Source organism: Manis pentadactyla, chromosome 8 (genome assembly GCF_030020395.1).
Source record: "Manis pentadactyla isolate mManPen7 chromosome 8, mManPen7.hap1, whole genome shotgun sequence".
In the NCBI taxonomy this organism is placed as follows: Eukaryota; Metazoa; Chordata; class Mammalia; order Pholidota; family Manidae; genus Manis; species Manis pentadactyla.
In genome coordinates this window covers 101,285,924-101,313,541 of record NC_080026.1, presented here as the reverse complement: position 1 = coordinate 101,313,541, position 27,618 = coordinate 101,285,924, and the positions used below count along the sequence as shown (strand labels likewise).

General features: G+C 52.2%; 1 protein-coding gene across 1 annotated transcript in view; it reads right to left on the bottom strand.

Annotated features, from left to right (window-relative positions):
* Positions 1 to 3,613: 3,613 nt before the first annotated feature.
* The window catches only part of ANXA11 (annexin A11), a 42,293-nt gene continuing 18,288 nt past the window's right edge, over positions 3,614 to 27,618 (bottom strand). Inside the window, exons 2-15 of the mRNA XM_036928809.2 lie at positions 21,657 to 21,719; positions 19,592 to 19,704; positions 18,312 to 18,686; positions 16,891 to 16,978; positions 16,556 to 16,650; positions 15,751 to 15,864; positions 13,716 to 13,806; positions 13,187 to 13,266; positions 12,985 to 13,041; positions 10,255 to 10,348; positions 7,311 to 7,406; positions 6,220 to 6,278; positions 5,906 to 6,028; positions 3,614 to 4,379 (exon numbers count right to left, since the gene is read on the bottom strand). Of these exons, the coding sequence (XP_036784704.2) occupies positions 4,320 to 4,379; positions 5,906 to 6,028; positions 6,220 to 6,278; positions 7,311 to 7,406; positions 10,255 to 10,348; positions 12,985 to 13,041; positions 13,187 to 13,266; positions 13,716 to 13,806; positions 15,751 to 15,864; positions 16,556 to 16,650; positions 16,891 to 16,978; positions 18,312 to 18,686; positions 19,592 to 19,704; positions 21,657 to 21,711 (1,500 nt within the window). The 5' untranslated portion in view covers positions 21,712 to 21,719 and the 3' untranslated portion in view covers positions 3,614 to 4,319. The remainder of the gene's footprint in view (positions 4,380 to 5,905; positions 6,029 to 6,219; positions 6,279 to 7,310; positions 7,407 to 10,254; positions 10,349 to 12,984; positions 13,042 to 13,186; positions 13,267 to 13,715; positions 13,807 to 15,750; positions 15,865 to 16,555; positions 16,651 to 16,890; positions 16,979 to 18,311; positions 18,687 to 19,591; positions 19,705 to 21,656; positions 21,720 to 27,618) is intronic.

The following is a 27,618-nucleotide window of genomic DNA, read 5'->3' as shown; positions in this document are numbered from 1 at the left end:
GTAGAGCCTTAAGGTCAGCCAGATGTGAGAGTTTACGGCCTTCTCAAGACTTTTTAAAGCATGTGCTCAGCCCTGGGCATGTGTGTGGCCTTCTAGACTTCCAGGAGTTTGTGGGATCTCTTCAAAACCATGATTCCCCAAAGCATCTCAGCTTTTCCTTCCCACTTTCCAATTTGTCTCCTGTTTGCCCCGAGTGGTACCCCTTTCTCTAGGCATCAGTGGCTAATAAATTTGCCTTCAAATGTTCCCAGGGTTGCTAACTCTTCCTTTGGAGATTTCCAAATAAGGTGGAACAAAAGCAAGACATTTGAGCCAGTATTTCAGGAAGCAACCAGACAGATCAAAATCAACGACCATAATTCTTGAGAACAAGATCGTTTCTGCTCCCTCGGGTGCTAGAACTCATACAGGGGCTGTAGTATTCTGTTTTCAAGGCTGCTGCCAAGCTGGGGTATGAGGGACAGTGCTGGAAAAGTGAAAATGCGGCGAAACCCTCTCACTGACATTCAGCTTTTTTTCCCCTTTCCTTTGTTGTGCTTTATTTATCTGGTTGCTGCAGGCTCTCAGTTTCCGGAGTTCTGATAAAGTTGGCTCTGACAACTGTTGCTGTTTGACTTGTTGCTTTTGTGGAGGGACAGACTGTCAGAGTTCCCTACTCCATCCACCACTTTTGCTGACTACATTGAAATTTAATAAATTCTCATATAGTCTACTCTTCATTTTATAATGGCAACAGAGGCCTAGAGGGCAAGTGACTTAACCAGGGTAACACAGCAAATCAGCAGCTGAGCTGAGCTGAGAAAAGGGACACTTGACTCCCAGACTAGTGCTCTTTCTATTTCAGGACTACATCTGGTCCTCCTGCTGAGAAGGAACCAGGTTCAGAGTAGACACCAGTATTAGGCCAAGGAGAGCTTTCCAAGGAGCAGGGGCTGAGGGTAAGAGGCCTTACAGAGTTGGGGGCTTGACTGACTGAATCATTTACCCTGCATGGAGCCAGATGGAGGACTGAGTGATGCTGACCCTGGCTCCAAGGAACACAGAGACAAGCTTTCAGGTGTGATGGGGTGAAAATGTAAACATCTACCTGCCTAGGGAAATGATTTAGCTTGATTTCTGTTTCCAGGTCTGACTCCCTATCAGCCAGGACAGAAAGGAGCTGATGCAGAAATAAGGGGCCAAGTCCTAAGTGAAAACTATCACTCCCTATCAGAGCAAGAGGATGGACACGGCCCGGCCACCCAGCTGCCGCTCTGACCATGGGCCTGCCCAGGTTCATCTTTCAGACCCCTCTTGCCAGAGGCTGGGGGTGGACTTGTCCCACCTCCCATCACCTGACAGAAGTCCACCCTTCCACCTCCTCACCTGCCCTCTGTGGGAACAGTTTCAGAAGTCCCGTCTCGGCACAGGAGCATTTAGACACCAGCATCAGCAGCACGAGGCCAGCGGGACACAGTGCCATTTCCCAGCCCCTATGCCTGTTTGGCATGTGACAGGGGTCCCAGGGACCTGCATTTTACAATTTCTGCAGGTGGCCTGACACACGCCAGGGCTCGAGAACCACTTCATGATCACTTCCCCGCCCACAGAGCTAGCACTCCAGGCGCCACCCCTAAACCCTGTGCCTGTGACTCATTCACCTCACACTAGATCCGGCCCTGCCCCTCACACAATATTCCTTCTGTTGCCCCGAGGCTGCTGAAAATTTTCTCAGGAACAAATTCGTCTGCCTTGCTATCCCAGGAGTGACATTAGGTGTGTGGGTGGACTGGCCCTGACTCACATCTCTAGGCGGCAGGAAAAGACCCAGTAGAGTTTTCCCCAAGAAAGACGGCCTGTAGGGCAGGATGTCTCCCTTCCCATCTTTCTTATCCTGAGCATGATGGACAGGGTTAACAACCTCCCACGGCCCCTGGGAGGCAGCAGGTGCCTTGCCCAGAGAGAGCTCAGTGACAATTCACACAGTCCCCTGGTCCACATGTACCATGGGCCAGGTCCCTTGGGCATGACCAAGACAGCAGCCAGAGGGACAGGAAGGTAGGAGAACCAGGAGCAGGATGAACACAGGGGTCCTCCTCAAGTGTGTAGACCAGGGGTCTCAAACTCAAAGGCCTGCAGGGCCAACCAGGTAACATACACAAGGTATAAACAATAGGGAGTGGTGGGGCCTATGGCAAAATAGACAGCATGTGCTTAAAATGGGGCTGCTAAAACTTGGCTTCAGAAGCTCCTGCTATGCAGAAATGCTGGGCCAGTATTGCCAGAATTTCTGGTTTTCCAAGAGAAACCAGAATTCTAGGTTTTATAAAATATGAAGCTTTTCAATGCTTAAATATTGGCAACAAATTCCAATGCCTAAAGACTCTGGGGACCAAAGTAAATGCAGGTATATGTTAGACACTCCCTGCTGGACACCAGGTTAAAACCCCTGGTGTAGACAAGGCAAAGTAATGTCATGGAAATTTGAGTGGTTTGAATCTAGGCCCTGACACAGCTCAGGAGGCCACTGGGGTCAGCCTGAGTTCATGGCACATGGTGTAATGCCAAGCAGCCCATCCCACCAGGAAGGTCCCTGCTGGCTACTAGGGGGATGGAGGCTGCCCCAGGGGGGCAAGCATGCTGGGTCTCGGTCAAGAAGCTCCAGGAGTGGAAACTGAGGCAGAGCTGAAGTGATGAGCAGGGCCTGCACTGGCTCCAGTGCCACATCAGCCTCCTCTGGCTGGGGAAGGCAGGCGTAGGTAGACCAAGCTTATGTCCAGCTCATAGCAGCTCTGTGCCTGTTGTTAACCCTGTCCGTTATGCTCAGAATAAGAAAGAAGGGAAGGGAGACATTCTGCCCTACAGGCCATCTTTCTTGGGGAAAACTACACCGGGTCTTTTCCTGCCTCCTAGCGATGTGATTCAGGAGGGAGCGCCAGGCAGATGTCTACTCTGTGAATAAGCCTCGGGCCCCTGCCAAGGCCCAGCTGGCTCAACCTCACACCCAGGTGTCTAGATGCTCTACTTCCAACAGAGAAGGTCAGAAAGGGAATGAGTGGAGACCCCTGACCAGCAAGGCAAGCTCCGAGCTTCTGGATAGGACACGGTGATTTTTAGAAACTACCACTTTTGGACTCACCCTCTCCTGACACCTCCAGCCAAGGGGCAGAGGGCCCACCATGACCACACCCAGGAGCACCCTTTTAAACTGAAGGGTCCCGAGAGAAAGCGCTGGTCTGTTGCCTCTCTGGGTCGTCTCCACCCTCCTCTCTAGCCCCCACCGCAAAGCCTGCCCTAAGAGCCGTGCACACACCCTCCCACCTGTGCTCCATCTTCAGGACCCAGGTGAAGGACCACTCTCTCCCTCCTCGCCTTAGGTGTGCTTCACTGCCTGCACCTGATCAAGATCTCTGCACCTTTTCAGCACTGGGCCCTGGGCCTGGATTTCAGACACCTCCCTTCTCATGTCCTTATGACCCGGGGTCCCTGCAAATTACTTTTACTCAAGGTTTCCTGAATATAAGTTTCTATTTAAAGTCGTATGAGTTTTCACCAGGTATTTTCTAAGGCTAGAATCCCTGAGCCATGGGCAGGATCCTGAAGCAGAAGAAAACAAACCGGCACCATGGACACATTCCAGAGCTGGCAGACTTTAATTTAGAAAGTTTTTGACTGTCAACATTCAGTTTTAAGGCACATTCCAGGAAGCCCTGTCATTGGCAGGGAGCTGGCTTTGTTCTCATGGTTTTACATGGAAGAAGGAACAGATGACTTTCTGGCCTTCTGTTTTCTTTTCTAAAAAGGAGTGAGTTTGGCAATAACAAAGCTGATGACACATTCTCACCAGATGCGCAGATCACTGTTAAAGGCCTGCCCTTTTACTCCTCAGTGAGGAATGGTAATCCCCCACCCAGCCTCTTTCATTCCAAGTGTGTACACAGCAAAGAGACTTGTATGCACCTGTCTGGCAATGACGACAGAAAAATGCCTCCAAATAAAAATATAAAATTACACAACTAAGATGAAGCCAAGAGTCTCAGCCGCAAGCCAAGGGGAATGTTTGCGTGACTCAAATAAAACATCTACGCTAGCAGCAAGAGGCCATAAGGGCTGGGAAGGAAAAGCATCTGAGAGTTTGGAGCTGACCCAGGTCGTTCAGTGCGAGTGTGAAACACAGATCAGGAGGGGCGGGCAGAGGGCCCGGCTGAGGCTCTACAGATGGTCCGCACTGGGATACCTGGGGGTGCTATTTTGAGGACTTGTGAGACACAAATGGACATACTTTCGACCTTTTTCTGGCATCACTGGCAGATGGACAGAAGTAAGCCACCAGGCACAGCTCAGTCATTGCCACCACAGATCTTCAGCAGAATTTTCTGGTAATCCCCCGAAGTGTCTCCCTGGTCACAGAAACAAAGAGAAGACCAGGTAAAGGAGTGGGCATTTGCAGGTTCCCGCCTCCAGATTTTCTGCCCTGAGTGCCCTTACAGAGAAGCAGGCCCCATTCCGCTGCGCTGGTCCAGAGCGGGTGAGAACCTCACAAGCTCTGTCACTGGGACACAAATGTTGGCCAGTGCAGTGCCACTTCTCCTAACGCCCCCATTAAAAAACAGAAAGCTGCACTCACCCCAAGGATCAAATCACAATTTGAAAAGTAAACAAACACAGCAAGGTTTAAAACAACTGAATAAACCAACCAGCCCCCACCTGGGCTAGTGGGTTTTCCCAGTGCATTTTCATGGCACTAAGTTGGGATTATACCTTTAACACAGTATTATGTCTGGCTCGGGAAATGTGACCCCCATGATGGGTCTGCCCAGGGGAGGGTGTTGTAACTTGGCATCCCGGTTTGCACTGCTCTCTGCTCCACCTGAGTCTCCCCACTTAACTCAGGAGTGCAGACCACACGAAGCTAATTTCTACTAATTTCCTTCTATCATTTCCTTCCTTGTGGGCAAGGCCTATGGCTTCTTCCAGTAGCTGGCGGACACATAGGAGATACTTCGTGAGTAATTACTAATTCTCTGCTATCAACAGCATCATTTTTAGAGCCAGGGAAATGGAGCTGAGCTTCTCTGTGATATGCTCAGTGTCAAATGCTAGTGCATCTGAAATCAGGACCTGGTCACAGTGACTTCCCTTTCAAGGTTGATGTGAGTTCAGAATTTACCTGGCAGACCACCCAGACAGGAACAGAGTTTGTCAGACTGGCCCTGGCACACAGCAATGGGAGAGTAGTTACTGTTCATTAGACACTTAGTGTGTCACCCAACATTCTTTACATGGACCACCTGTTCAAGGCTCACAACACTTCCTGGGGGAACTCGCCTTAATGATGGTGGAACTGGGGATCAGGAAGCTCCATGAGATCATGACTAGCAATGAAAAAAGCTAGACTGGACCCCAAGTGGTGTGACCCCAGGGCTCTGGCTCTCAACTGCCCTCCTAGCTGCCTGGTCCATGACGCTAAGTGAAGAAGGCACTCATGAGTGAGCAGAGCTGCAGGGAGCCGTGGCCCGGGAGTTCTTACTGACACATCACAGTATCACGGGGCACAGAACTCTGAGGGCCAGGCACCAAGGTGGGGAGGTCCTGTTTTCTCTGATACGGAAGTTTGGACCCCTCCCCCATCCATTTACACAGTGGCAGAAGAGCTGGTTGCTGGGGATGTAGGGTGGGGGTGACAGCAGGGTCGAGACCCACCCTACCTTCAGGTGCTTGCAATCTGTTTGTGGGCAACTGGGCAGACAAGTGAGGGTTGAAGAGAGCAAGTGTGTGGTCCATAAATAAGACACTCGTGCAGTGGAGGCCACCCTAGGAGAGTTCATGTCCAGCTCGGGGTGAAGGGGATGTTGGGGTCGCCAGGGAGGTCCGTGGGTGAGTGGTACACCAAGAGGCAGCCCAGTCCACCCCAAGGGGCCCGTACCGAGATGTCGTGGTACAGCGACTTGCCATATAGCCGCTTATACTCCAGTCTGATGTCCAGCAGGTCGACCTCACTGCGAGACACCATGATGCGGATCAGGGTCCGGTCCTTCGTTCCCATTCCCTGAAGAGAGTTCATCACGGGTGTGGGTGACGGGTCGCCCTGCCACCCATCTCCCCAGGCACTCTGGGCCCCTCCTCATCCTCTTAGCTGAAGTGTGGCTGTCTAATGCCTTCTACCCTGAGCAAGGTCCCTGCACACAGGTGGGGCTAAGACACCCCCCACCGAGGCTCCCGCACGTGGGAGTTACGTACCCTCATGGCCTTGTTGAGCCTTTCAGCAAAGAAGGCTGGAGTATTCTTGAGACACTTCACTAGAAGAGAAACACAGGGTAACTCGATCTGTAGAAAACTCTTAGCTCGAGAGGGCATGGAGCACACCTTTCAGAAGGTGAGCCGTCACACCCATCACTGTAGCCATCTTCCTCCAGCCCCTTCTCCTCTAGGCTCAGTGAGCCCATGACCTCGGCTCCAGCTCTCTGGAAGAGAAGCGCGCAGAGACGGGCACCAACCCAACCTCTCTCCTGGCAACTGAGTAGAGACGGGGGCTATGTAGGGAAGGAACGCAGTTGGGAGATGTGGAACGACACTGTTGCTCCAGCGGGAGGGGACAGCGGAGGGTGCCATGACCCTCACGGAGAGAGGATGGCCGAGTGGAGTGAGGGTCTCCCTGGAGTTCTCAGGCCATGACACCTACCATGGGGGGCACTCGGGGAGGTGAGGAGTCACCATTCCCCATCCAGAAAGCTCCAAGCAAAGCAAAGCAAAAGCGGAGCAAATGTGGCTTTTCCCAGGTGGTATAAGATGCAGCGGAGACAGCTGCAGAGCGGGGGCCCAACCCATCCTGGGTGGGTCCTGGGGCCCATTAGGTCCTGCGTTAGAGGCACGGGCACTGCAAGCAGCAAGGCCATCGTCCGGGAGCCCAGCCAGCTTTCCTCAGCAATGGCCTGTTTTGCTGTTGCAAGTAAAAATATTTCCACGTGGTTCCATCACTAACATCTGACAACTGCCCGGGGGATGTATTTTTAGAGGAGACTTGGCTAGATATGAGTCATCTTCCTCCGGGAGAGCAGCTGGTTGCTCTCCCACTAATACCACGCTGCGGCTCCCCATGGCTGCACCTGAAATCTAAGCAGGACACCTCCAGGACAGAGGGGGCACAGCTATGCAGAGAACTGGGAAGCAGTCTGACTTCCCACCGTTCAGGTACGCTGGACCAAGCAATCCTGGATCCTGTGGTTCACTGCACTACCCCTCAGCCAGAGAATGGGCGAGCAGCCTGAACACTACATGCCCGCCCTCCCCAGAGGGCAGGTGGGCAGGCAAGGCGAGCCCCAGACACCTACCCACAGCCAGCATGCCCTGCTCCAGGTCCCCGGACATCTCCCGGCAGATGCTCTTCTCAATGTCTCGGCCTGTCATTCGCTGATATTCATTGAAGACTAGCAGCAAGAAGAGAAAAGTGACATGTTATGGACTGAGTTCTGTCCCCCCAGATTCACATGCTGGAGTCCTAACTGCGGGTACCTCAGAATGGGCCTGAATTTGGAGGCACAGTCTTTAAAGAGATAATTAAGTTAAAATGAGGCCCTCAGCGTGGCTTCTCATCCAGTGTGACTGGGGTCTTCCTAAGAAGGGATCTGGATACACAAGGAAACACTGGGGATGCAAACACGGGAGACCACGTGAGGACACAGCAAGGGGGCGGTCCTCTGCAGGTCAAGGGGCGGGGCCTCGGGACCAACCTACCGACACCCTCACCTTGAGCTTCCCGTCTCCAACTGTGAGACGGTATGTCTTTATGGCTAAAGTCACCCAGTCTGCGGCACTCGGTTGTGGCAGCTTGGGCAAACTAATACAGGACACGTGATGAGAGGCCTCTCCCACTCCCAGAACCCAGTCTCTCACGGTGTTCCCAGCAGCCTGGATGGCCCTGCTGACTGTGTCTGCCTGGCTCTCAGTCAGCTACATCCTTCACCCCACAGGTCATGTGACCCTACCCCCACGCCTGCTCGTGTGACCCCCTCACCAGACTGCTTACCCAAGTCACACCTTAATAGCCCACCCAGTACCCACACCCCCCCACCCCTCCGCCCTGACACACACACACACACCAACAGAATGTTACCTCTCTCCTCCAATCCCTGCACTTCCAGCCCTCGCCATTCCTTCTCCATCATTCCATGACTGAGTCTTGTCTTTCTCAGTCTCATTGTGAGCTAACACCCATCCAACCACATCTCACCCCAGAAGAGGCTGAGCACCCTGGGAAGTAGGCTTAAGTTCCTAGAGAGGCAGGGGGCACGACAGAGACCTGGGTCCTACCTCTGGCTCTGACCCTGTACATAAAACCCCTCTTCCCCAGCCCGGGTCTCTGTATCCGCCAGTGTTCTCCAAACTTCTGTCATTTGCATATCAGTGTCGTGATTTCCTCCACATCTGTTTGTCTGCATTACGTAATATTCCCTTCAGATCAGCACCTCTTTTCTCCCAAGTGACAGTGTTTGTGAAACCATGGGTTTGATAAAGATATTCTATATTCATTAAAATAGGTAATGGCTAAGGTGAAAATATGCTCACTCGTGCCCCATTAGAGTATAATGAAGAGGTTGAAAAGTGTGTCTGGAGCCAGATGGCCTGAGTTCAGATCCGGCCTCTGCCACGTCACCAGCTGGGCACCCCACTTCCCCATCGCCCTGTGCCTGCCTGCTTAGCTGTGGTATGCGGAGACAAGCACCCGTCTGCGTGATCACGAGACCTAGTGCACGCAGAGCGGGGACCTGGGCTTTCACCCATGCCACCAGCCCATGCTGCTGAGTGTGGTCATCATTCTCAGTCCTCAGCCGCCCTCGCGCACAAGCCGTGCTGACACAGCTGGCCTCCAGCTCTGCTCCTCCTCTGGGTGCAGGGGTGGGGCCTGTCCTCAGGCCACTCACTCTGCGGGCTTCCTCCCAAGGGGACCGCCTGCAGTCCCAGAACCCCCGAGACCTGCCACCCCCTCACAGTTCCCAGACTTCCACCTTCAGCCCAGACTCCTCCCGACCTCCAGACTCACAATCCGGCTGCCTACCTGAGACCCCCACAGCCCGGGCTCCCGGTTTCTCTCCTTCCTAAGGCCTGCTCCAGCCTCAGCTTCCCAATCCCAGTCCAGGGCCCCACCATTCTTCTACTGGCTGGGCCAGAGGAATGCTCCCGTCATCTTCAACTCCTTTCTTTCTCTCACACTCCACGTCCAAATCATCATCAAACAGGCCAGAATCTGACCCTTTCTCACCACCGGGCGCTGCCACCTGGCCCAAGCCACCTTCATTTCTTCCCTGATTACTGTAGCAGCCTCCTGACTATATTCCTGCTCTGCACTGAATCCTTAAATCTTCTCAACAGCCAAGGAACTTGCAAAATCTGTGTTCAGTCACATCCCTCCTCCACTCAGAGCACCCCAGTGGCTTCTTGTTTTATTCAGGATGAAAACCTAAGTCTATACAGTTGTCAGCAGAGCCTCCTACCATCTCTGGGACCTCCTACCAGGACTCACCTCCTACTCCTATGCATGCCATCTGCTCCAGCTTCACCAACCCCCTTTGTTGTATCTTGGTCGCCCTGGGAGACCCCTGCTCAGGGCCTTTGCACCTGCAATGCCCTCGTGTTTTTAAGCCCAATGTCATTACCTCAGTGAGGACTACTCCAAGCACCCCTCCCCGACCCCTTCATCATTCCCTATCCCTATTTCTGACACTACTGTTTTTCTCTAAGAGATCTGCCATCTGGTACAGATTTCCTTTAATTTTTTACTGCCTTCTCCCCAACCAAGAACGTGAACCCCATGAGCACAGAGATTCCATAGTGATGTAACCTACCGCTTCTCCACACCTCCACTATGACCTGGCACATGGCAGTTTCATTTATATATTTGGAATGAGTGAGTAAATAAACGTTACTTAATATTATTAATCACTATGTTTTGTAATGCCACACTTTGGGAACACATCAATCAGGTTCTCTTGAAGTTTCTTTCAACTCTAATATTCCACATTCTGGTGTATAAACATACCAGCCAAAACAAGCTGGCATTCCTCCACCTTCTCCTTTGCTTTCCTCCAGAACCAGGTACTTGGCAGATGCTCAGGAAGCCAGCTGATACTATTTTGTAAATCACCACCAGGGGGCTCTTTTAAGGACATGAAAGCTCCGTGCAGAGTGGAACTACCAAGTGTCCCTGCAAGCTGTTTCCCTACCACACCTTGTCTGCCCTTATCTAACTGGCCACCAGGAAGCCTGGGACTACCCTACCTGCCACCAGGTGGGCCCGGCTCCGGGAGCACAGAATCGCGTTGAACTTGGACTCATCTGTTCCCAGGCGGTTCTCCCCAGCTGCGTACAGCTCCTAGATAGACAGACAGGAAGATAAACGTGCAATGCAGGCCCATCCCAGATACCAGGCCTGGGTCACCCAGGGGAACTGGGCAGTTTCCAGGCCCTGCAGGCCCAAAGCAGAAGGAAATGGGGGCAGTGGCTCAACTGTGTTCCACTTGCTGTGAGGTCCTGGACACCATCTACACATCCCCTCACTGGGCAGTCCAGAAGACTTTGATGCCAGGTTGGAGGTGGGATGGATACTCAGGGCCAGGAGAGGTGAGGCAGACTGGGACTTAGGACTCAATGAACAGTTTTAACCCAACCAAAGGAGGAGCAGCAGAGAAAACAAATGATTCCTAGTTCTGCTACTAACTTCCCCCTGGACCCTAGGCAGGCCACTGGCTCTCTCTCAACGTCATTTCCTCATCTCTAAAATGCGAATGTTGTATTAGATCCATTGTAAAATTGAAAGCATAAAGGGACCAGGTAGGTAACTTAAATGAAGAACAGGCCAGTTATAGAACCAGAAAGTGGTGGGACCAAGGCTAACCACACAGAGGAGCAATTACCTCTCAGCACCAGCTGAGCACTGTGACAGAGGAGCACAGGCTCATAGTTGCCAGATTCATTTCTCATGAGAAGCCAGAAATCCAGACTTCTATGTAAAATTTCCCAGTCATTAAACAGTAGCTACCCTATATATGAGGGAATATGTGAGACAATTAAGTAATATGTCAACTGAGAGATCAGTTATGGATGTGGGATTTCATGTGGCAGGTACTTTGCCCATGTTTCACTGCATACACCATTACCTTTATAAATGGGCTGAATTTGCACTGCCTGTTAAATTTTTTAAAGTCTGAGCCTAAAATGTTTGCCGATTTGCAACCTCTGCACCAGATGGCTCAAAAGTGCTTTCCACAGCTTAAGTGTCCATTGATAGATGAAAGGACAAAGATGTGGTACACATATACAATGGAATATTGCTCAGCCATAAAAAAGAATAAAATCTTGCCATTTGTAAGAACATGGATGTAGCTAGGGGGTATTATGCTAAAATGAAATAAGCCAGACAGAGAAAGACAAATAAATACCATGTGATCTCACTTAAATGTGGAATCTAAAAAAACAAAACAGAAACAAACTCATAAACACAAAGAACAGACTGGTGGTGGCCACAGTGAAGTGGGGTGGAAGGATGCGTGAAACAGGTGAAGGGGATATAAAGGTACAAACCTTTTATTATGAAATAAATCTGTCTCGGGGATGAAAGTACAGCATAGGAAATATAGTCAATAATATTGTTACCTTTGTACAATGACAGATGATAACTATGCTTATCATAGCAGAATGTATATAATTGTTTAATCACTCGATTGTACACCTGAAACCAATATAATATTGTCAATCAACTTCAAGTAAGAAAAAAAAGTGCCTTCCAAGGCCTCAGAGGGCAGCTCTTAGATCTAGAGGCACAAATAGCCAGGGGCCATCAGGGGCTCAGAGATCCCATAGACCAAGGTGAGGCAGGAGCAGTCCAGAACTAAGAAGACAGAGTGGCAGGCACGAGATCTGGAAGTTGAGGCAACTCTACCTCAGCTAGGAAATGGCCTACAGAAAACTGGAAAACAGGAAGAAGAAAATTCCCACTGGGGCAAGGGCCAGAGCCCGAGAGCTTTAAGGGATGCTCGGCCCTGAATCCAGAGATGGGAATGGCTATCTCAAGTCAGGGAGATGTTAAAGCACACCCTGAAGGACAGCGTCTGGGACCAGGGGGTCTGTGTGCTGTCTGGGCACAGAGAACAGAGCCAGGAGTCTGGGCTCTTAGCTGGGCTCTGCCTCCAGGTTTCCCTGGGCATAATGGTCAACTCTCCTGAGCTTCAGTTTCCCCCACGTGGCAAGCAAATGGACCAGACCAGAAGAGCGGCTCTCCTCGATCCCTAACAAGGGGCATTCCACGGAGGTCCTCTTCCACCTGACCATCAGTAGAGAAAAGGGTACAATGGCAGCTCCTGGCAAATGCCATGCTGTGAGGGGCAGGTGCAACGATGGGAGAGACGTCTGGTCACCTGCCTCCCACCAGGTAGCAGCAGCTCTCTCCAGCCCGAACTGCTATGGGCTGAATTCATTAGTGGGAAGAAAACCCAAACTCCTCCAGAGAGGCACTCAGATGCCTGGACAATGAGAGAAAATGGAGAGACTCTTCCCCTTTTGTCTGTAATTCACACCAGGACAGGGACGAGGGCAGAATTCTAAGGCTGCACAACTCGGGTGACAACTGGTTTCTAGGCTCAAACCTTCCAAAGCCTATTAGCAGGCATGTGTAAATTCTGTCCATTTGCAAACTTAACTGTATATGCAATGAAACACTGGAAAAGTACCAACTCACATGAAACCCCACATCCATAACTGATCTACCAACTGTTGTTTACCTCCCATGTTCCTGCTTATAGATGGGGAAACCGAAGCCTAGAGGTAGGGTGATGCACGAAGCCACACAGCTGATTAGCAGCTGAGCCAGTCTGAAACTCACAGCACTGGAACCCACTCCTTAAAGGTTGCTCTTTCCACCCCAGAGCTCTTCCCTTGTGAAGCAAGAAAGCAGGGACCTCCTCCCCTACAACTTAGGAAGGCCAGGTAGGCTGGCCTGGCCATCACACTCACCTGGGCATCTCTCTGGATGAGTGACATGTCCACATTTGTGCTTTCATCCCGGTTGCCCTGAAAGGAAGCATGTTGTACAGTCCAGGTCCAGGTCACTCCCTGGAGCTGCACACCCACCCACTCCCTCCTATTCCTTTTCCACACTGCACAAAGACCCACCTCTCTTCGCTTTATTCATCCCTGTCCATCATGGGAAAGGTACCTGAGAGAGGGAGATGAGTAGCCGCTGGAAGTGCCCTGACGTGTCACTTCGAATGGCCTCCTCCAGGGTCTTTTTGAATTCTAAAAGGGAGATGCGGGGAAGGCCCAGCCTGTAGCCCTGTGGACGAAGCTGCGCACTGCAGTTGCAGTCAACAGCAGGCACTAGCAAGACAAAGGCCTGGGAGTCCTGGGCGCAAGGAGACAGGTGACCCATGTGGCCCTCTCAGGACATGTAACTGAAGATCCAGGAGGGGCTGTGACCTCTAGGCTGACCTGGCCTCTGGTCAGGCTTGGCCCTAACCACACCCAAGAGGTTTTCCCCAGGCTTCCCTTCCTTCCTCACCTGCACCCTGTGTAAACAGCAGGCAGGGCTGGGTGTTAGATCAAAGCCCATGTGTTGGGAGTGATAGTAGATGAGGCAATATGAAGGCCAGAAAAGAGTAAGAGACCCTGGGAGAGGGTGGAGTCCAGGCCTTGAAAGCACAGGGATCCACAGAGGGCAGAGGGCAGAGGGCTGGGGACAACCTAACCTGTTTTGTAGGCTCTGTTTAATTCCCGGATGTGCTCGTTGCTGCGGGAGGCGAAGATCTCGATCAGACAGGCTTCATCGGTGCCAGCCCCCTGCAGTGGCAAAGACCACAAACAACTACAAGCATCTTACAGCACCGGAAAGAACAAGTGCCATGCTTCTGCCCTCCCTGTGGGCACAAACCCCAGCAACAGAAGCAGTGACACAGATACCCTGAGCGCCACAATGCTGCCGCTCTCCTGGTCTGTGCAGCCAAGCTGCCCTCCACAGCCCAGGCAAGTACTGGAATGGCAGCAACATGGCGATGAGTGGAGATCCCAGGAAGGCTCACCCCCATCCCACCCACCAGGAGACTGAGAATCAGAGAGATGTGAGGCTTGTCCAAGGCCACACAGTAAATAATGAGCTGAGATGTGGATCTGTTTTACTTCAAGTTCAGTCCATGAATGAGATGAGAAACAACTGAGAAAATGGGTTTAAAGCTAGAGAGTGGACATGTGGAAAGACCAGAGTCCTAAAGCGGACCGTGGAGCATCTGGAGACATCTAGGGAAAAACAGCAGCAGCGAGGATAAGAGAGACACATGTGTCAGGACCGGAGAAGGCAGAGGACAAGGTCAGCAGCCTAGCTTCTATGAGCTCAGCCACTCGCTAGCTATGTGACCCTGGGCACATTACTCAACCCTCTGCCTCAGGCTGCTTATCCACAGAGGGGAGTGGGGTTAGCCCCTCCCTCATGGGAAGTGATGAAGATTGTGCTGCATGTGTAAAGCACCTTGAACAGTGTGTGTCATGCAGGAAGCACACACAGGGTTACTGTTTTTATGATTATGGTTACCTCTACTGTTAAGTTTACAAAGAGCTTCCATTAGCCATCTTGCTTGTGCTCACATCACAAGAGAGCACCCACTTCCCCATTTCACAGCTGCTCAAGGACACACAGCTAGTCAGTGACAGCTGACCCCAAACCAGTGTTGTGTCCAGCACCCCACAAGCACCACCCCCCGTGAAGCTGGCTGGAGGCGGGGGCTGGGCAGTCACTCTGCAGGTGCCCTCCCCAAGTGCCTCCTGACCCCCTGCCTAGAAGCAGCAGGCAGGTGTGTCTCAGTGGTGTCCTCTCTCCCTTCCAGGCTCCACACTGAGTGCTCTGCCTCTCCTCCTGGGGAAAAGTCATTGTGCCCATCAGGCCTCTGAGGAATGTTAGATTCCTTCTGGGGTATTTGTTCAATTCACAAGGATTCCCTCTTCCATGGGAGCTGCCCCTTTCCATCCACAGGATACTTGCTGTGGGTCTTGGGAGCCACAGAACTGTCTGTAACTACAGGACCTTCCCCTTGGTCATAACTGATTGGCCTGGGGGGAGATAGTGAACCCGAACTAAGCCAACCAGAACATGCCCCCTATGTGGAATTTGGGCTCAGCAACAGCTGATCTCTTCTGTGGTGGACTCTGTGATAGGTAAACAGAAAGGGGTCAGCAGAGATCCCCTGCCAAACAGACACAGAAGAGGCTAAGCAGCAGATGGAAGAATGAAGAGGACACTCAAGAAGCACAGACGAGAGAAGTCCTGCCCTGTCCATCCCCATCACTCTCTATGCCAGGCTGCTCATCTTTATCCTTATAACTGATTCTCCACCTGTTTTGCTAAAACTCCTCAAGGCATGCCTGCTCTTTGCTAGTAACAGAGTCCTGATGAATAAGGATGATACTTCCCTTCTTACCACTGTATCACTAGCTTCCTCAACAACCCCAGCTCCCACCATGGTTTTAGATGGAGACTTAGATGCTCCCTGATGATGAACGACACCTCACCTGCTTCTTAGAGAAGTCACTGGAAGTTCCCCTTTCTATAGCACTTGGACTTCAACCCAAGAGGGCCCAGGAGCCCCCTCACAACAGCAGCTAATGAATGGGCTAAGACACAGCATGTGGTCCAGGCCTTACCTGGGCTGTGTATCCTCACATGTGAACACACACACACACACACACACACACACACACACACACACACATACACATGCACAAGCATGTACATACCTTGATGGCATCCTTTATCTCATAAGCGTCAAATAGGACTGGAGTCTTCATCAGAGCCAAGATTGTCTTCTCAAAGTTTCCTGACAGTTCAGATTTCAGATCTTTGATCAAATCCTGATTGGATATTCAAACAAACACACATATCTATTTTGAGAATCCACAGAAGGTGACTAATAGGAACAATGTCCTAGATCTGAGGACTGGCAGCATCTACATTAACTGGGGCCTGGCAGAAAAGCCAAGTCTCAGGCCCCAGCACAGACATGCAAAACCAGGGTTTGCATTTGAACTAGCTCCCTGGGGATCCACAGCACATTAAAGGCGGAGAAGCACTAGGTTAGAACACTAATCTATTCAATATTTATCCAATTTTTACCCATCTAAGAGTCAAAAGCCCAAAGTTCATTTGTTTAGCACTGAAAGTCCCTTCAAAGCTCTCCTATCAGCTAAGCCTTATGCAGAGGGCAGGGATGGGCCGTGTGGGAGTGGAGGAAAATAACTTGCCTATGGTCCCAGTGAGTTGTGGCAGAGCCAGGGCTAGAACCCACATCTGTGGGCATCTCTTATCAAACCTCAGTATCCTATGGACTTTGGGATTTCTCCCTTAGAGGGTCCTTCACCTTTAGAAGATGCCATCAGCCGAGAGGCCACTGCCTAGATGGGCAGCAGGAAATGCCCTATGGACCTTGCTGTCCATCCAGAAGATCTAGAACCACTTGGCCCCAAGGAAAAGTGGGGGTGAATAGGACTGTGCTGGAGGATATGCCTCATTTGGGGAAGACCAGGACTGCACCCCAACATGTACCTTCCCATAGGCCGTCTTGAAGGACAGGAGGATCTGCTGCCGCTGTTTGTTGGAGCGACTCCCCAGGCAGTTGATGATGGCCTGCTCGTCAGTTCCTGCAGGAAGAAGAGTGGGCATGGGCAGGATTGGGGACATGGGGCTGCTCTGCTGCTGGAGACTTCCCTGGCCCGGGCCCTGCAATTCTCCTGGGCATCCCAGTTTCAGCCTCGTGTTCCCCCTCTCTCCCACCACCACTGGGGCCAGGTTGCCTCCACCCAGCAGCCCCGCAAAGAGCCACTATGTGACTGCCTGGGGAGTCAGGGGCAGTCAGGATTTGAGCCACCCAGGGTTCTCACCAAAGCCTTTCATAGCCTTCCGCAGGACCTCGGCATCTCGTAAGGGGTCAAAGCCAGGAGCATCTGTGATGGTGCCTTGGTTTCTAAACTGTTTGGACAATCAGACTTAGGTAAGATGCTCTATCCCCCAAGATGTGAGATTGGCCCACCCGAGACTCCAGAAATGACCTTTTCACTAAAAGCTGAGGTACCTGAAGGACCCTGCAATCAACAGCACAGAGGCCTCTATGCACATTAGAGCACAGAGTGGGCCTAATATGACTGTTCTCTGTCCTTGGTTGTGATACTGAAGTTCGGCCTGGCTCCCATGGCTGGCAGCCCACCTACAGCTGAGTCCTGATGCTGAAAATCTGCCCTATGCCCATGTCTTCCAGAGCTGGACCAGGTTCCTGATGAAGGGGAGGCCTTGGGAGCAGGGGCCACTGGCCTCTGCTCAATGCCTCACCACCACAGGACACATGAGCACACATCAGGTCCTCCAAACGGGGCCTGGCTGGTCCACAGATCACAGCTGTGCAAATCAGAAAAAGGCGTTCCCTCCAGGGGGACACAAGTGTCCAACCCTCACAATGGTACATGTAGCCCAACTACCACTTGTACTAGCACTGGGTTCCTTGCTCCATTTTCCACTCTATGACCTGCTTGGCTGCACAACTTCTTCCTGACATGACAGCTACAGCCCCCAGCAAACTTGAATTTTTTGCTTAAACTGTCTCTAGTTTAAATGATCTTCTGTGGCTAGTATACAATGGTTTTAAGAGAGTGGAGATAAATGCAGAGGAAAGATAAGGGGGATGGCAGAGAGGGAGGATGGAAGGCAGGGCGGGGTGGGGGAATGTGTGGGCATGAGGGCAGGTCGGGGGGGGCCCTCTGCCTAAACACAGTCAAGCACGTACCACTAGCCCTGCACTACTCTGGTTGGCCATGTCACCATGACAGTGAATCCTAGGCTCTGCCAGCATGACATCCTCTCCAAAATGAGCCAACAGCAGCCCTGAAGGAGCTGCCAGAAGTGTTTCCTAAGCAAAGGAGACTTTAAGAGCCTGGGAGGCCACATCAGGGGACGCTAACTAAGAGCTGTTGGGCATAAAGCCTAGAGCTCAGTGGCCTGAGCATTCTCTTTTAAACACAGAACCCAGGCTGTAAATTACACAAGAGGAATGAAGAGAAGCCAGGGGACGTTCAAACCCAATGTGCACTGGAACATTAACCATGTGGGGAGAGAGGCAACTCCCTCAGGTCTTCTGGAACTTAAAGTGGGGGTGGGCAATCTGTGAGAAAGCAACACTCTGCTAAAAGAAGTTGTAACTGGGGGATGGAACCCTTCCCTGCCCGGTGCTTGGCCAGCAGAGGACACCGGGCCACATCTCAGGCCTTTGGGGCCCAGGCCTGGCTTGAAGGTAGCACAGGGCTACACTCACCTGGGCTGGGGGCACAGCAGGAGTGACAGTCCCAGACCCTTGGTATCCAGGGTAGCTTGGCACCGGCAGTTGCTGCTGCCCGGGGGGTGGCACTGGCGGCTGCCCAGGGTAGGTCACTGGGGGCTGCTGCCCTGGGTAGGGCCCTGGGGGCTGCTGTCCAGGCACAGGGGCTCCTGGGTATGGTGGATATGAAGGCACCCCTGAGGGTGGGTTTCCTCCAGGCGGTGGGTACATTCCATACGGAGGAACAGGCTGCTGGGCAGAAGGAGGCTGCCCAAAACCCGCAGTGGGGATGGGAGGGTAACCGCCTCCAGAGGCCCCAGGGTACAGGTTTGGCACGTTGGCTCCTCCGAATGTCCCGGACATGTTGGCTGCCTGAAAATCCACAAAGCAGAGCCTAAGACCGACGGCCCCGGAGGCTCGGCTGCTCTACATCCATCTGGCCGTCCCTGCCCTGAGCCTCCCAGGAGCCGCACTCAGCACCCAGGCAGAGTCCGAGCACTGCCAGCTTCTCAGTGGCCACCCAACCTGAAGCCCCTGTCCCACACCCCCTCCACCTGCACTTCTGACCCCTCTACCTGCTCTTGTGCCCAAGGACCCACCCACATTTGCTCTAGCATCACAAGGCTTATTATGGCTATTGTCTCTCCTCAGTAGAGAAGTATTCCCGGGCTGAGATTTTTGTTTTGTTTTATTCACATACCCCCAGTGCCTAGAACAGGCCAGGCACAAATGAGATTGTGTACTAGTTGCCCTATTTACATTGAACATACATTTGTATTTAGGTTATAAAATATACTATTTTACAAGGAGATCCACAAATAAAAGTAGCATGTTGGCCTGTGCTACTAGGCAGCCAACCAGAGTATCACCCCTATGCATAGGCATGCACGTGTGTGTGGACACCAGGACACAGCATGTGCCAGCACACACACGTCACCTCAGCTACCCTGGCCCTATGTTGAGCTCTCAGTACCTAGTCCACGAAGAGCCCACCCCCCAGCCAGTCTCCCACAGCTGAAAGGCATCTGAGAGCCCATGTGGCCCAATACACTCCCTTCCCCTCACTTTACAGATGGCAAAACTGAGCCACAGACAGGGACCGTGAGCAGGTGGGAGCCCTGATGAAAACCCTATTTCCTAAGATGCAGCTCACCACATTCAGTGCCCACAGGTAAACACACAGACACCTCTGAAGCCACGGAAGCCGGCAGCCTTTGTCCCACTGGCCGTGCAGGTGTGGCCCAAAGGAGCGGCCCCAGTAGGAGGGCTGGACTCACCATTCCTGAAAGGTAGTCCTGGTTGAACTGCCCTGCATAGTTGGCCACGTTGTCCAGCCCAATGGGGGGCATGCTGGGTGGGGGGTAGCCAGCACCTCCCCAGGCACTGCCACCTGAAAGCAACACAGGCCCTTCATCCCCTGTCGGGCCCCTGGGAGGTGGCCCCCAACAGGAAAAAGCAGAGCATCAAGCTCCCAGGTTGCAGAAGCAGAGCCAAGCAGGGCTTCGAGAACAGAACAACGGATCATGAAAAACACTTGGGCAAGGAAATCTAAGAAAATCCTGCTGCCACAGGAAGCGAAGAGGGAACCTTTCCTCATTCTGGGGAAGAAGGCGGAGTTCAGCAATTACTTCTAAGACTTTCTGTGGGCAATTACGGAAGTAGGAGGGCTAAGGGCAAAGCTGCCTTACTGGGCTCACCACTGTGGAACAGGAGCACAGACATAAAACTAGTCATCTGGGGACACTGTGCTGAGCCCCGGACAGTGGTGAGCTCGGGGGCATGAGAAGCCAGACTGATGCTAAGGCAGGGGAGCTGGGGCCGGTGTCCTGCTGATTTGGCTATTTGCAATTCCAAATCTGTAAGAGGCAGGGAGAAGCAGGTTGAGAGGATGGAGGGAGGCAGGGCTGGTCATGGAAGGCACAGACCCCTGCCTTTGTAAGGACAAGAGCAGTAAAAAGCCCCAGCTCTGAGAGCAGCAGAACGGGGCTGTGTGCCCTGGGGCGACGCACCCAACTACTCAAGTTCACTTTCCTGAGCTAACAAGCGAGGATAATAATTAGTGTTTGCCTCAAATCGCTGTGAGGATTAGCAGAGTTAATGCTGTGCAGGGCTTAGCTGGGCACTCAGTGAGTGTCCTGTGTTACTGCTGTCACTGCAGGGCACCCAGTGAGTGTCCTGTGTTACTGCTGTCTCTGTGACCAGTAGCTTGGCAGCTAGCATCGTCGTGCAGACCAGCTGGTGGCCTACAGGAATGTAGATGCATTCCTGTCCATGGCAGTGAAAAGGCCCTTGGTTTCATTTTCAGCTCCAGGACTCCATAACACTCAGGAGTCCTCCCGGAACCACCCACCTGCTCCCGCTACTGCTGCTCAGGTGCTGACAGAGGCGGCAGTGCTGGCACAGGGACAGTAGCACTCGTAGCAGAGGTGAATGAGGCCAGTGCTGGCCAATCTGAGCCGGGGCTGGTTCAGAGGGAAAGGGCCCACCCAGTTCAGCCTCTGACAAGCCACCTCCTTGCTCCAGACCTGGTTCCCACCTAGGGAATGGGAGGGGGTCCAAATGGCCTGCAGGCCATCTGGACTCAAGGACCTCGGCTCTAGGGAAATGAATGTGTCTGGTGGTCTTCTAGGGAGAGGAGCAGAGTAGCTCAGGCCACCTCAGGATGACCAGCTAGAATGGTCCCTTTTCTCCCCCTTGTTCCGTAAGCCCCCATGTTTCCCTTCCTACTGTGGGAACCAAATCTCATTTCAGGAACCCAAGAGGGGCCAGGGCCAGAGAAGGTGAAGAGAAGCTCTGTGGCTGGGTCTGAGATCTGGTGACCTGACTGCAGAGCAGCCTCACTGCTATTGGCCCACAGCTTCTGGCAGTTGTGGCTGGGACATCTGACGGCCTCTACTTCCTCCCTTAGCAGGCAGGACCCTGCCACTGCAAAAGCATGCACTTTGAGCATGGGGCAGGAAAAGTGACAAAGGGCAATCGTTACCTAACAATGCTTTGGGGGACACAGTGCTAGAAGCTTTGCCTGGCTATCATCTTGCTAGTATCTGGGGAACTCAGTTAGGCAGATACTTAAATCCATTTGCAAAAGAGAAAAACTGAGTCTCAGAGAAAAGAAGGCACTGGCCCGCTGCCAGCAGCAAGTAAGGCAAGAGACTGGGTTCTGGCTGGGTTTTTGGTCCAGTCCTGGCTTTCCAGAAGCAGCTTCAAACCCAGGCCTCTCCTGGCCCCAGGTCCATGCTCTTCTCCAGCCCACCCGACTGCACTGTGGGGGGATGATGGGAAGAGAGGAAATGACTGAAAAGCACTCTTACTGCTCCAAGGCTCAGCCCTAGACCCTCTTACCTGGGGCAGCTGGTGGGTAGCCACCTGTGGGTGGAGGATAGCCTGGGTAGCTCATGGTTAGATCTGAAAGAGAAGAAGAAAGCACGCTCAGGCCCTGCCGGGAGCTCCCACCACCCTTACTAAGAACAGCAACACGCACAAGCCAGGCACCAGCAGGAGAAGTTGCATAGCCCTGACTTGCGGCAACCCAGTTCACCCTCCATGTGCCAGGTCCCACCAAGAAACAGAAACACGGAGCAGGCCCATGCCCATGCCTCACCACTGTAGGACTCACCACCCCAAGCCGGTGGGTTTCCTTCAAAAACCCTTTGACCCACACTTTACTCCCACCTCTGTTGACAAGAGATGCTGTGTGTATGTGCTGTCCTCTGACCTCAGAGGGTAGGGAGGGCCTCCTTCTCAGGGTCCAGGTCTGCTTGTCTGTATTTTCACTGTCCTTACCATCCATGCAGCAACAGGAGAAGCCAGAGCCCCTGTCTCCCTGTGCCCACCCTACAGGCCCCAAGCCAGCCAGAGGGGCCTCCGAAGTTGATCTGTCCAAAGCTATACTTTCCATTCTCCAGCCTCTGGTTCATCTGGCAAGGGAACCTGGCATGAAACCACCATTCCTAGATCAAGAGGAGACCTCCAGAAGTCTCATCTGACCCAGATTTGAAATCAGGGCAAGTGAGGCAGCACCATCCATTTCTACGGGTGAGGCAGCTGGAGCACAGAAAGGACAAATGACTTACAGATAAGCAGTAAGGAAGGAGAAGAGCCTGGAAACCAGGGCTCTTGCCTGTTGGTGCTGGGTGGGATACCTGCTCTCACAAAGTCCCTCTGCACACAGATCCCTCTGCTGTGTCCCATGCCAATTAAACTGCCCAGGTGGGTCACAGACCTGCTGTGACACCTGTCATACAATCCACCTACTCTTGCTAATCAGTGGCTGCAGTAGTTTGTAGGGCAAGTGAGAGTGTGAGGAAACCTGTAGGCCCCCTTCAATCACACCTGCTGACCCCAGGTGAGCTGCTCCTCCTTGCATGCTGGGCCTGAAGCTAGTTCTCAAACTGCAGTGTGCACCCAAGCCCCCCGGACGGCTTGTTAAACACATTGCTGGGCTCCACCCAGAGTCTGAGCCAGTAGAAGCAGAATTTATATTTCTAATGAGTTCCCAGGTGATATTGCTGGTCTGGGGACCCCACTTTGAGACCCACCGCTCTAGACACTGTTATCCACCTACGAGATTCTAGCTGCCCTTCATAGGTACGTTGGAGAACTGGGCATGTCTGAAGCCGAAGGGCTTTCTTAAGGTGCCACTGGCCCCCACAGGCTGAGCCTGGTTCTCAGCCCTACAGGCCTGGTAATTTGTCTTGTCAATGTGTCTAGAGGTGACTGTAGGCAAAGCAGCAGAAGGCCAGACGATGGCCCCGGGACCTGGGAGAGAGCTAACATTAGCTACCTCTGGCATGGGCCAAAGATCCCCTCCTTTTCGTGCTGTGGTGTGGTGGCTGAGGGCCCCAAAGGTGCTACCCTCAGTCTGACTCATCACCCTGTGGCTGAAGAGCCGTCAGCACCAAGCCCTCCCAGGCCCTGCCCTTGGCCTGACACTGCTGCCTGAACACCCAGACCCCACTGATGAGGAGACAGCCTGGCAGTTTGAATGACGGGTGGGCCAAGCACCTTCTGATAGGAAAAGAGAAACTGCTGTGTGGGAGAACAGGGTGAGCTGCGCTGCGCTCCTGACACCTTTCTCTCTGGAGGCCACCACAAAGCAGAAGCTCTGGGCACCAAAGACTGAGCCCCCACCCCAAGCCTGGTCTCCTCCCAGAGGAATGAAACCAGAAGGCCCCATCCACAGGCAGGCAGGGGAGGAAACCAAACTAACACGAAAGCCGGGGATGACTTCCATTCATCGAAGTTCAGACACACCAAAGATGTAAATGTAAAAGTGGCCCCAAGCCCCAAAGACAGTAAGAAACAAGTAAGGAAAACAACATAAAGGCAACAGAAATGAAGACTGTAAGAAAAAGGTTTTACAATGAAAAAGAAAAGACCAAAAGCCACTAGAGAAACTCACATGATGTGAAAAGCATTTAGAGGAAAGGCACCACAATGAGTCCCCTCACTAACATGCTAAGAGAACTAACTGGCAATGAAAAATACAGACATGTCAAAATTAAAAATAATCCTCTTTGACCCAGAAACTCTAGTTCTGGAAATCCATTTCCCAGACACACTTACACCTGTGTGAAATGACACTTGGACATGGATTTTACTGTGAGATATTACCTGCTAAAACAAACCCCTGAACATCCATCTTCAAGAGGCCAGTTAAATAAATCACACCAGATCCATACAATGGATACTCTGTAGGTATTTTTAGAGTTAGCCAGCTCTATATATGGGGATATGAAATGATTGCGTTATTAGTTATGGCATAGGACTATGTGTATACTAAGTCAACATATTTTTAAAAAGAAATGCAAACATACAAATTTAGGGGCATGTGTACACACACACACACACACACACACACACACACACACACACACACACCATCCCTGGAATGATAAACAAGAAACTGGGTAACACTGGTTGCCTTTGGAGGGGAAAATGGGGAACAGAAATGAAGCTTACTATTTATATTGCATTTTTTTTCCCCACATGCATGTACTGCCTATTCAAAAAACAACTTTAAAAAAGGCCCAATTCAAGTGGGGATTTCTGAGCTCACTTGAGGCCACGGCTGTTCTTCCAAGATTTGAATAACTCACACAGGGTCCATTCAGTCCAAGGCAGCTGGGCTCTGAGCCTGAGGTTAGCTTTATTACATAAATATACCATGAGGCTCGGACCTGGACCACTAGTGTTCCCTGCCCAGGGCAGGACCGCAGGCCGGCCTCGGCCCGCTCACCTGGTGATGGCACTCATTCTCCGGAGGGCTTCGCAGAGTTCCCACCAGAGTCCAAAACTGTCCCCCGGCCATGAGCTCTGCCCTGGCCCCACAGACCAGTCTAATCCCTTGTCGAAAGAGCATGTGACTCCCTAGCTCTTCCCCCTCCCCAGGAGACTACCACGTCTTCACCTCTCCTGAGAAAAAGGCTCATTTTTCCCCACCATTCCCTGCCTGAAATAGTTTCAGGTCTGCAGCCCACACCCTTCTCTTTCTCTGAGCTCTCTTCAGAACCAAAGGTGCGGTCTGAAGAGTGCAGGGCAGGACCGTCACCCCTCCCCTGGCCGTAGCCCCGTCCCTGCATCAGCACACTTAGGCACTGTGCAGAATGTGCACAGCTGGTGTGCATTCCTGGTGAGTTTCTCCCTGCCGCTCTGCAGTTGCTCCAGCCTGAGATCACCCGAGATTCTGACTGACACCAAACACCTCAGCACTCTCAGCTTTGCTCTGTACCCACCAATCTGATAAGCACGGCAGCACTGGCGTTGGCGTTCTTCCAAGTAACTAACACAGACAAGGCCAATGATGGACACTCCCGAACTGTCGGTGCTGACCACTCCCCAGCCCGACAACAGCGGGTACAGGCACTCAACCAGCCACCCTGGCTCCACACATTCCCCTATCTCACTCACTACAGTACAAAAAGAACCTCCATCAAGTGAGGATTCTAACACGTCCCCTGTGCCTAGAGACCCTCCAGTTTATCCACATAATAATCCCCAGGAGAAAAGCAACACAGCCTCATAAGTCCCAGTGAATAACCAACTGCCGCATGTCCTAGGGGGCTGCAGGGACTCGCACGAGCTCTCTGACTCACCATCTATGTTCTTTCCCTCCTTTGGTGAAAATTAAGAAATTTACCCATGTCCAGTCTTTGGGTAACTTTGGCCTCTGCTTGTTCTCAAAAAAGACCACCACCAGGGTTCTTGATGGAGTCCTCCCTGGCAACCTGGGGTTGTTCTGCTTGGAGGGGAACTCGGGCAGGGCTGCCAGGGGACCCTCACCTTCCCCTCCCAATGCCTGTCCAGCCCTCCATGACAGAGGGGATGACAGGGAATTACAGTTCAGCACATCTGCCTTCTTTTGGCATCCACAAGGACCACACCTCTGCACCAACCACTGCCTTTCCCCTCCTCCTGCCCTTTGACAAAGAGAAAAGGTGCCTGGGTGGGAATGCTCCACACTGCTGCAGCGATTCTGACAGGCCAGGCCATGTGCCCCGTTCTGTGCCAGCAGCGGTCATGCACTCTGACACAGGAACTCACCGGACAGAGCCTCTTGCACAGCAGGCAGCTGGTCTCTTTAGGGATTGCTGCAATTCTTAAGAAACCAGCCTCCTGGGAACTTCTGGTCCTGCTGGTCCGAGGGCACACTGCAGCACACACACCACCCTTCCTTCTGCACTGGGGCCATCTACCTGCCGCTGTCCAGCCCTCTCTTCTGAAACTTTGCAGAGCAATCACCTGATGGACTTCCTAAAACCCAGACTGCTGGTTCCCCTCCCACAGTCTCTGAATCAGTAGGTTTGGAACAGGCGCCCAAATCTGCATTTTCAGCATGCTTCCAGATGGCGCTGATGCTGCTTGACCACAGGTCACACGGGATTACTGGGTTCCACTGCCTCATCATGCACGAGAGTCACCCGGAGAACTCGCTAAGATCACCGGCACCATGGACACAACCATTCTGGGCCCTTCAACATGGGGTGGGCCCGGAAATGTAAACAAGCACCCATCCTCATCCCCCGAGATTCCGACGTTACTGATTCTGTGCTCCGTGCTCTAGGAAACACACTTTCCTGTCAGGTACTCAGACACTTCCCAGCTTATACCTCCTAGCCTTGGCTCCTGGCAGTAAGCCAAGAACAAGCACCAAGACCTAGCCATCCCGAATCCCACCAGAACCAAGCCTCAGAATGTTAGGTGAATATTGAACGAATACAGCGGGAATGCAGGGGGCTTCACAGGCTCTGTAAAAGGGCCTCCTCCCCAAAGCTGTGTATACATACACGAGTGTACTGTTAAATTTCAAGGGCTCCACATGGGAACTAACCGGAGCCCCCAAACACAAGAATCTAGGAATGCTGTGTTTGGAGAAGAGGCAAAATCATCCAGACAGAAGAACCAGGCTCCCCCCACTTAGCCATCCTCCTACCTTAATAGGGAGCTTGTTATTGCCCCTCCCCAACACCGGGAGGTGGAGACAGGGGCCTCCAGCAAGCATGGGCTATGCACATCTTCTGGTGAACTGCCTGACTTCTAGGGACCAGGGAGGGAAAGGAGGGCTGGGTGATGGCAGGGCCATGCCTGGCACAAGGACATAGAAATATCCTCCCCATAGGACCAGCTCAGGGCTCAGGAAAGACAGAGCTTGCTACAGGCTAATGCTAAGTGGAAACAAAGGCTTGGAAGCATCATCCCTGGGCTAGAAGCCACACAGCAGTGAGACCTCCTGCCCGTCAGTGCCCAAGCAGGCCTGGGCTAGAGTGGATGCTGCCATAGGATGACCCCTCCCCTGGCCTTCCCCAGCCTAGGGGTGGGAGTAGTCGTCTGTGTATTTGTTTTTCAACATTAAATTTTCAGTCTGTTCTTATACAAAAATTTGAATATAGAGTTTAGGTCATGCAGATCAGATGATCTCTGCTGATAATATATTTTAAAATAAAAGGAAGACAAGCCATAGACTGCAAGAAAATGTTTACAAAAGACACATGAGAAAGGGCTATTATCCAAAATACAGAAAGAACTCTTTAAAAAACTCAACAATAACAAACAACCCAAGTAAAAATGGGCCAAAGCCCTAAATAGACCTCACCAAAAAAGATATACAGATGACATATAAGCATATGAAAAGATCCTCAACACCATACATCAATAGGGAACTGCAAATTTAAACAATGAAATACCACTACACACCTATTAGAATGGCCAAAATCCAAGAGTGACACCACCAAGTGCCGGTGAGCAAGTGGAGCAACAGGAACTCCCACTGCTGGTGGAATGCAAAATGGTACAGACCCTTCAGAAG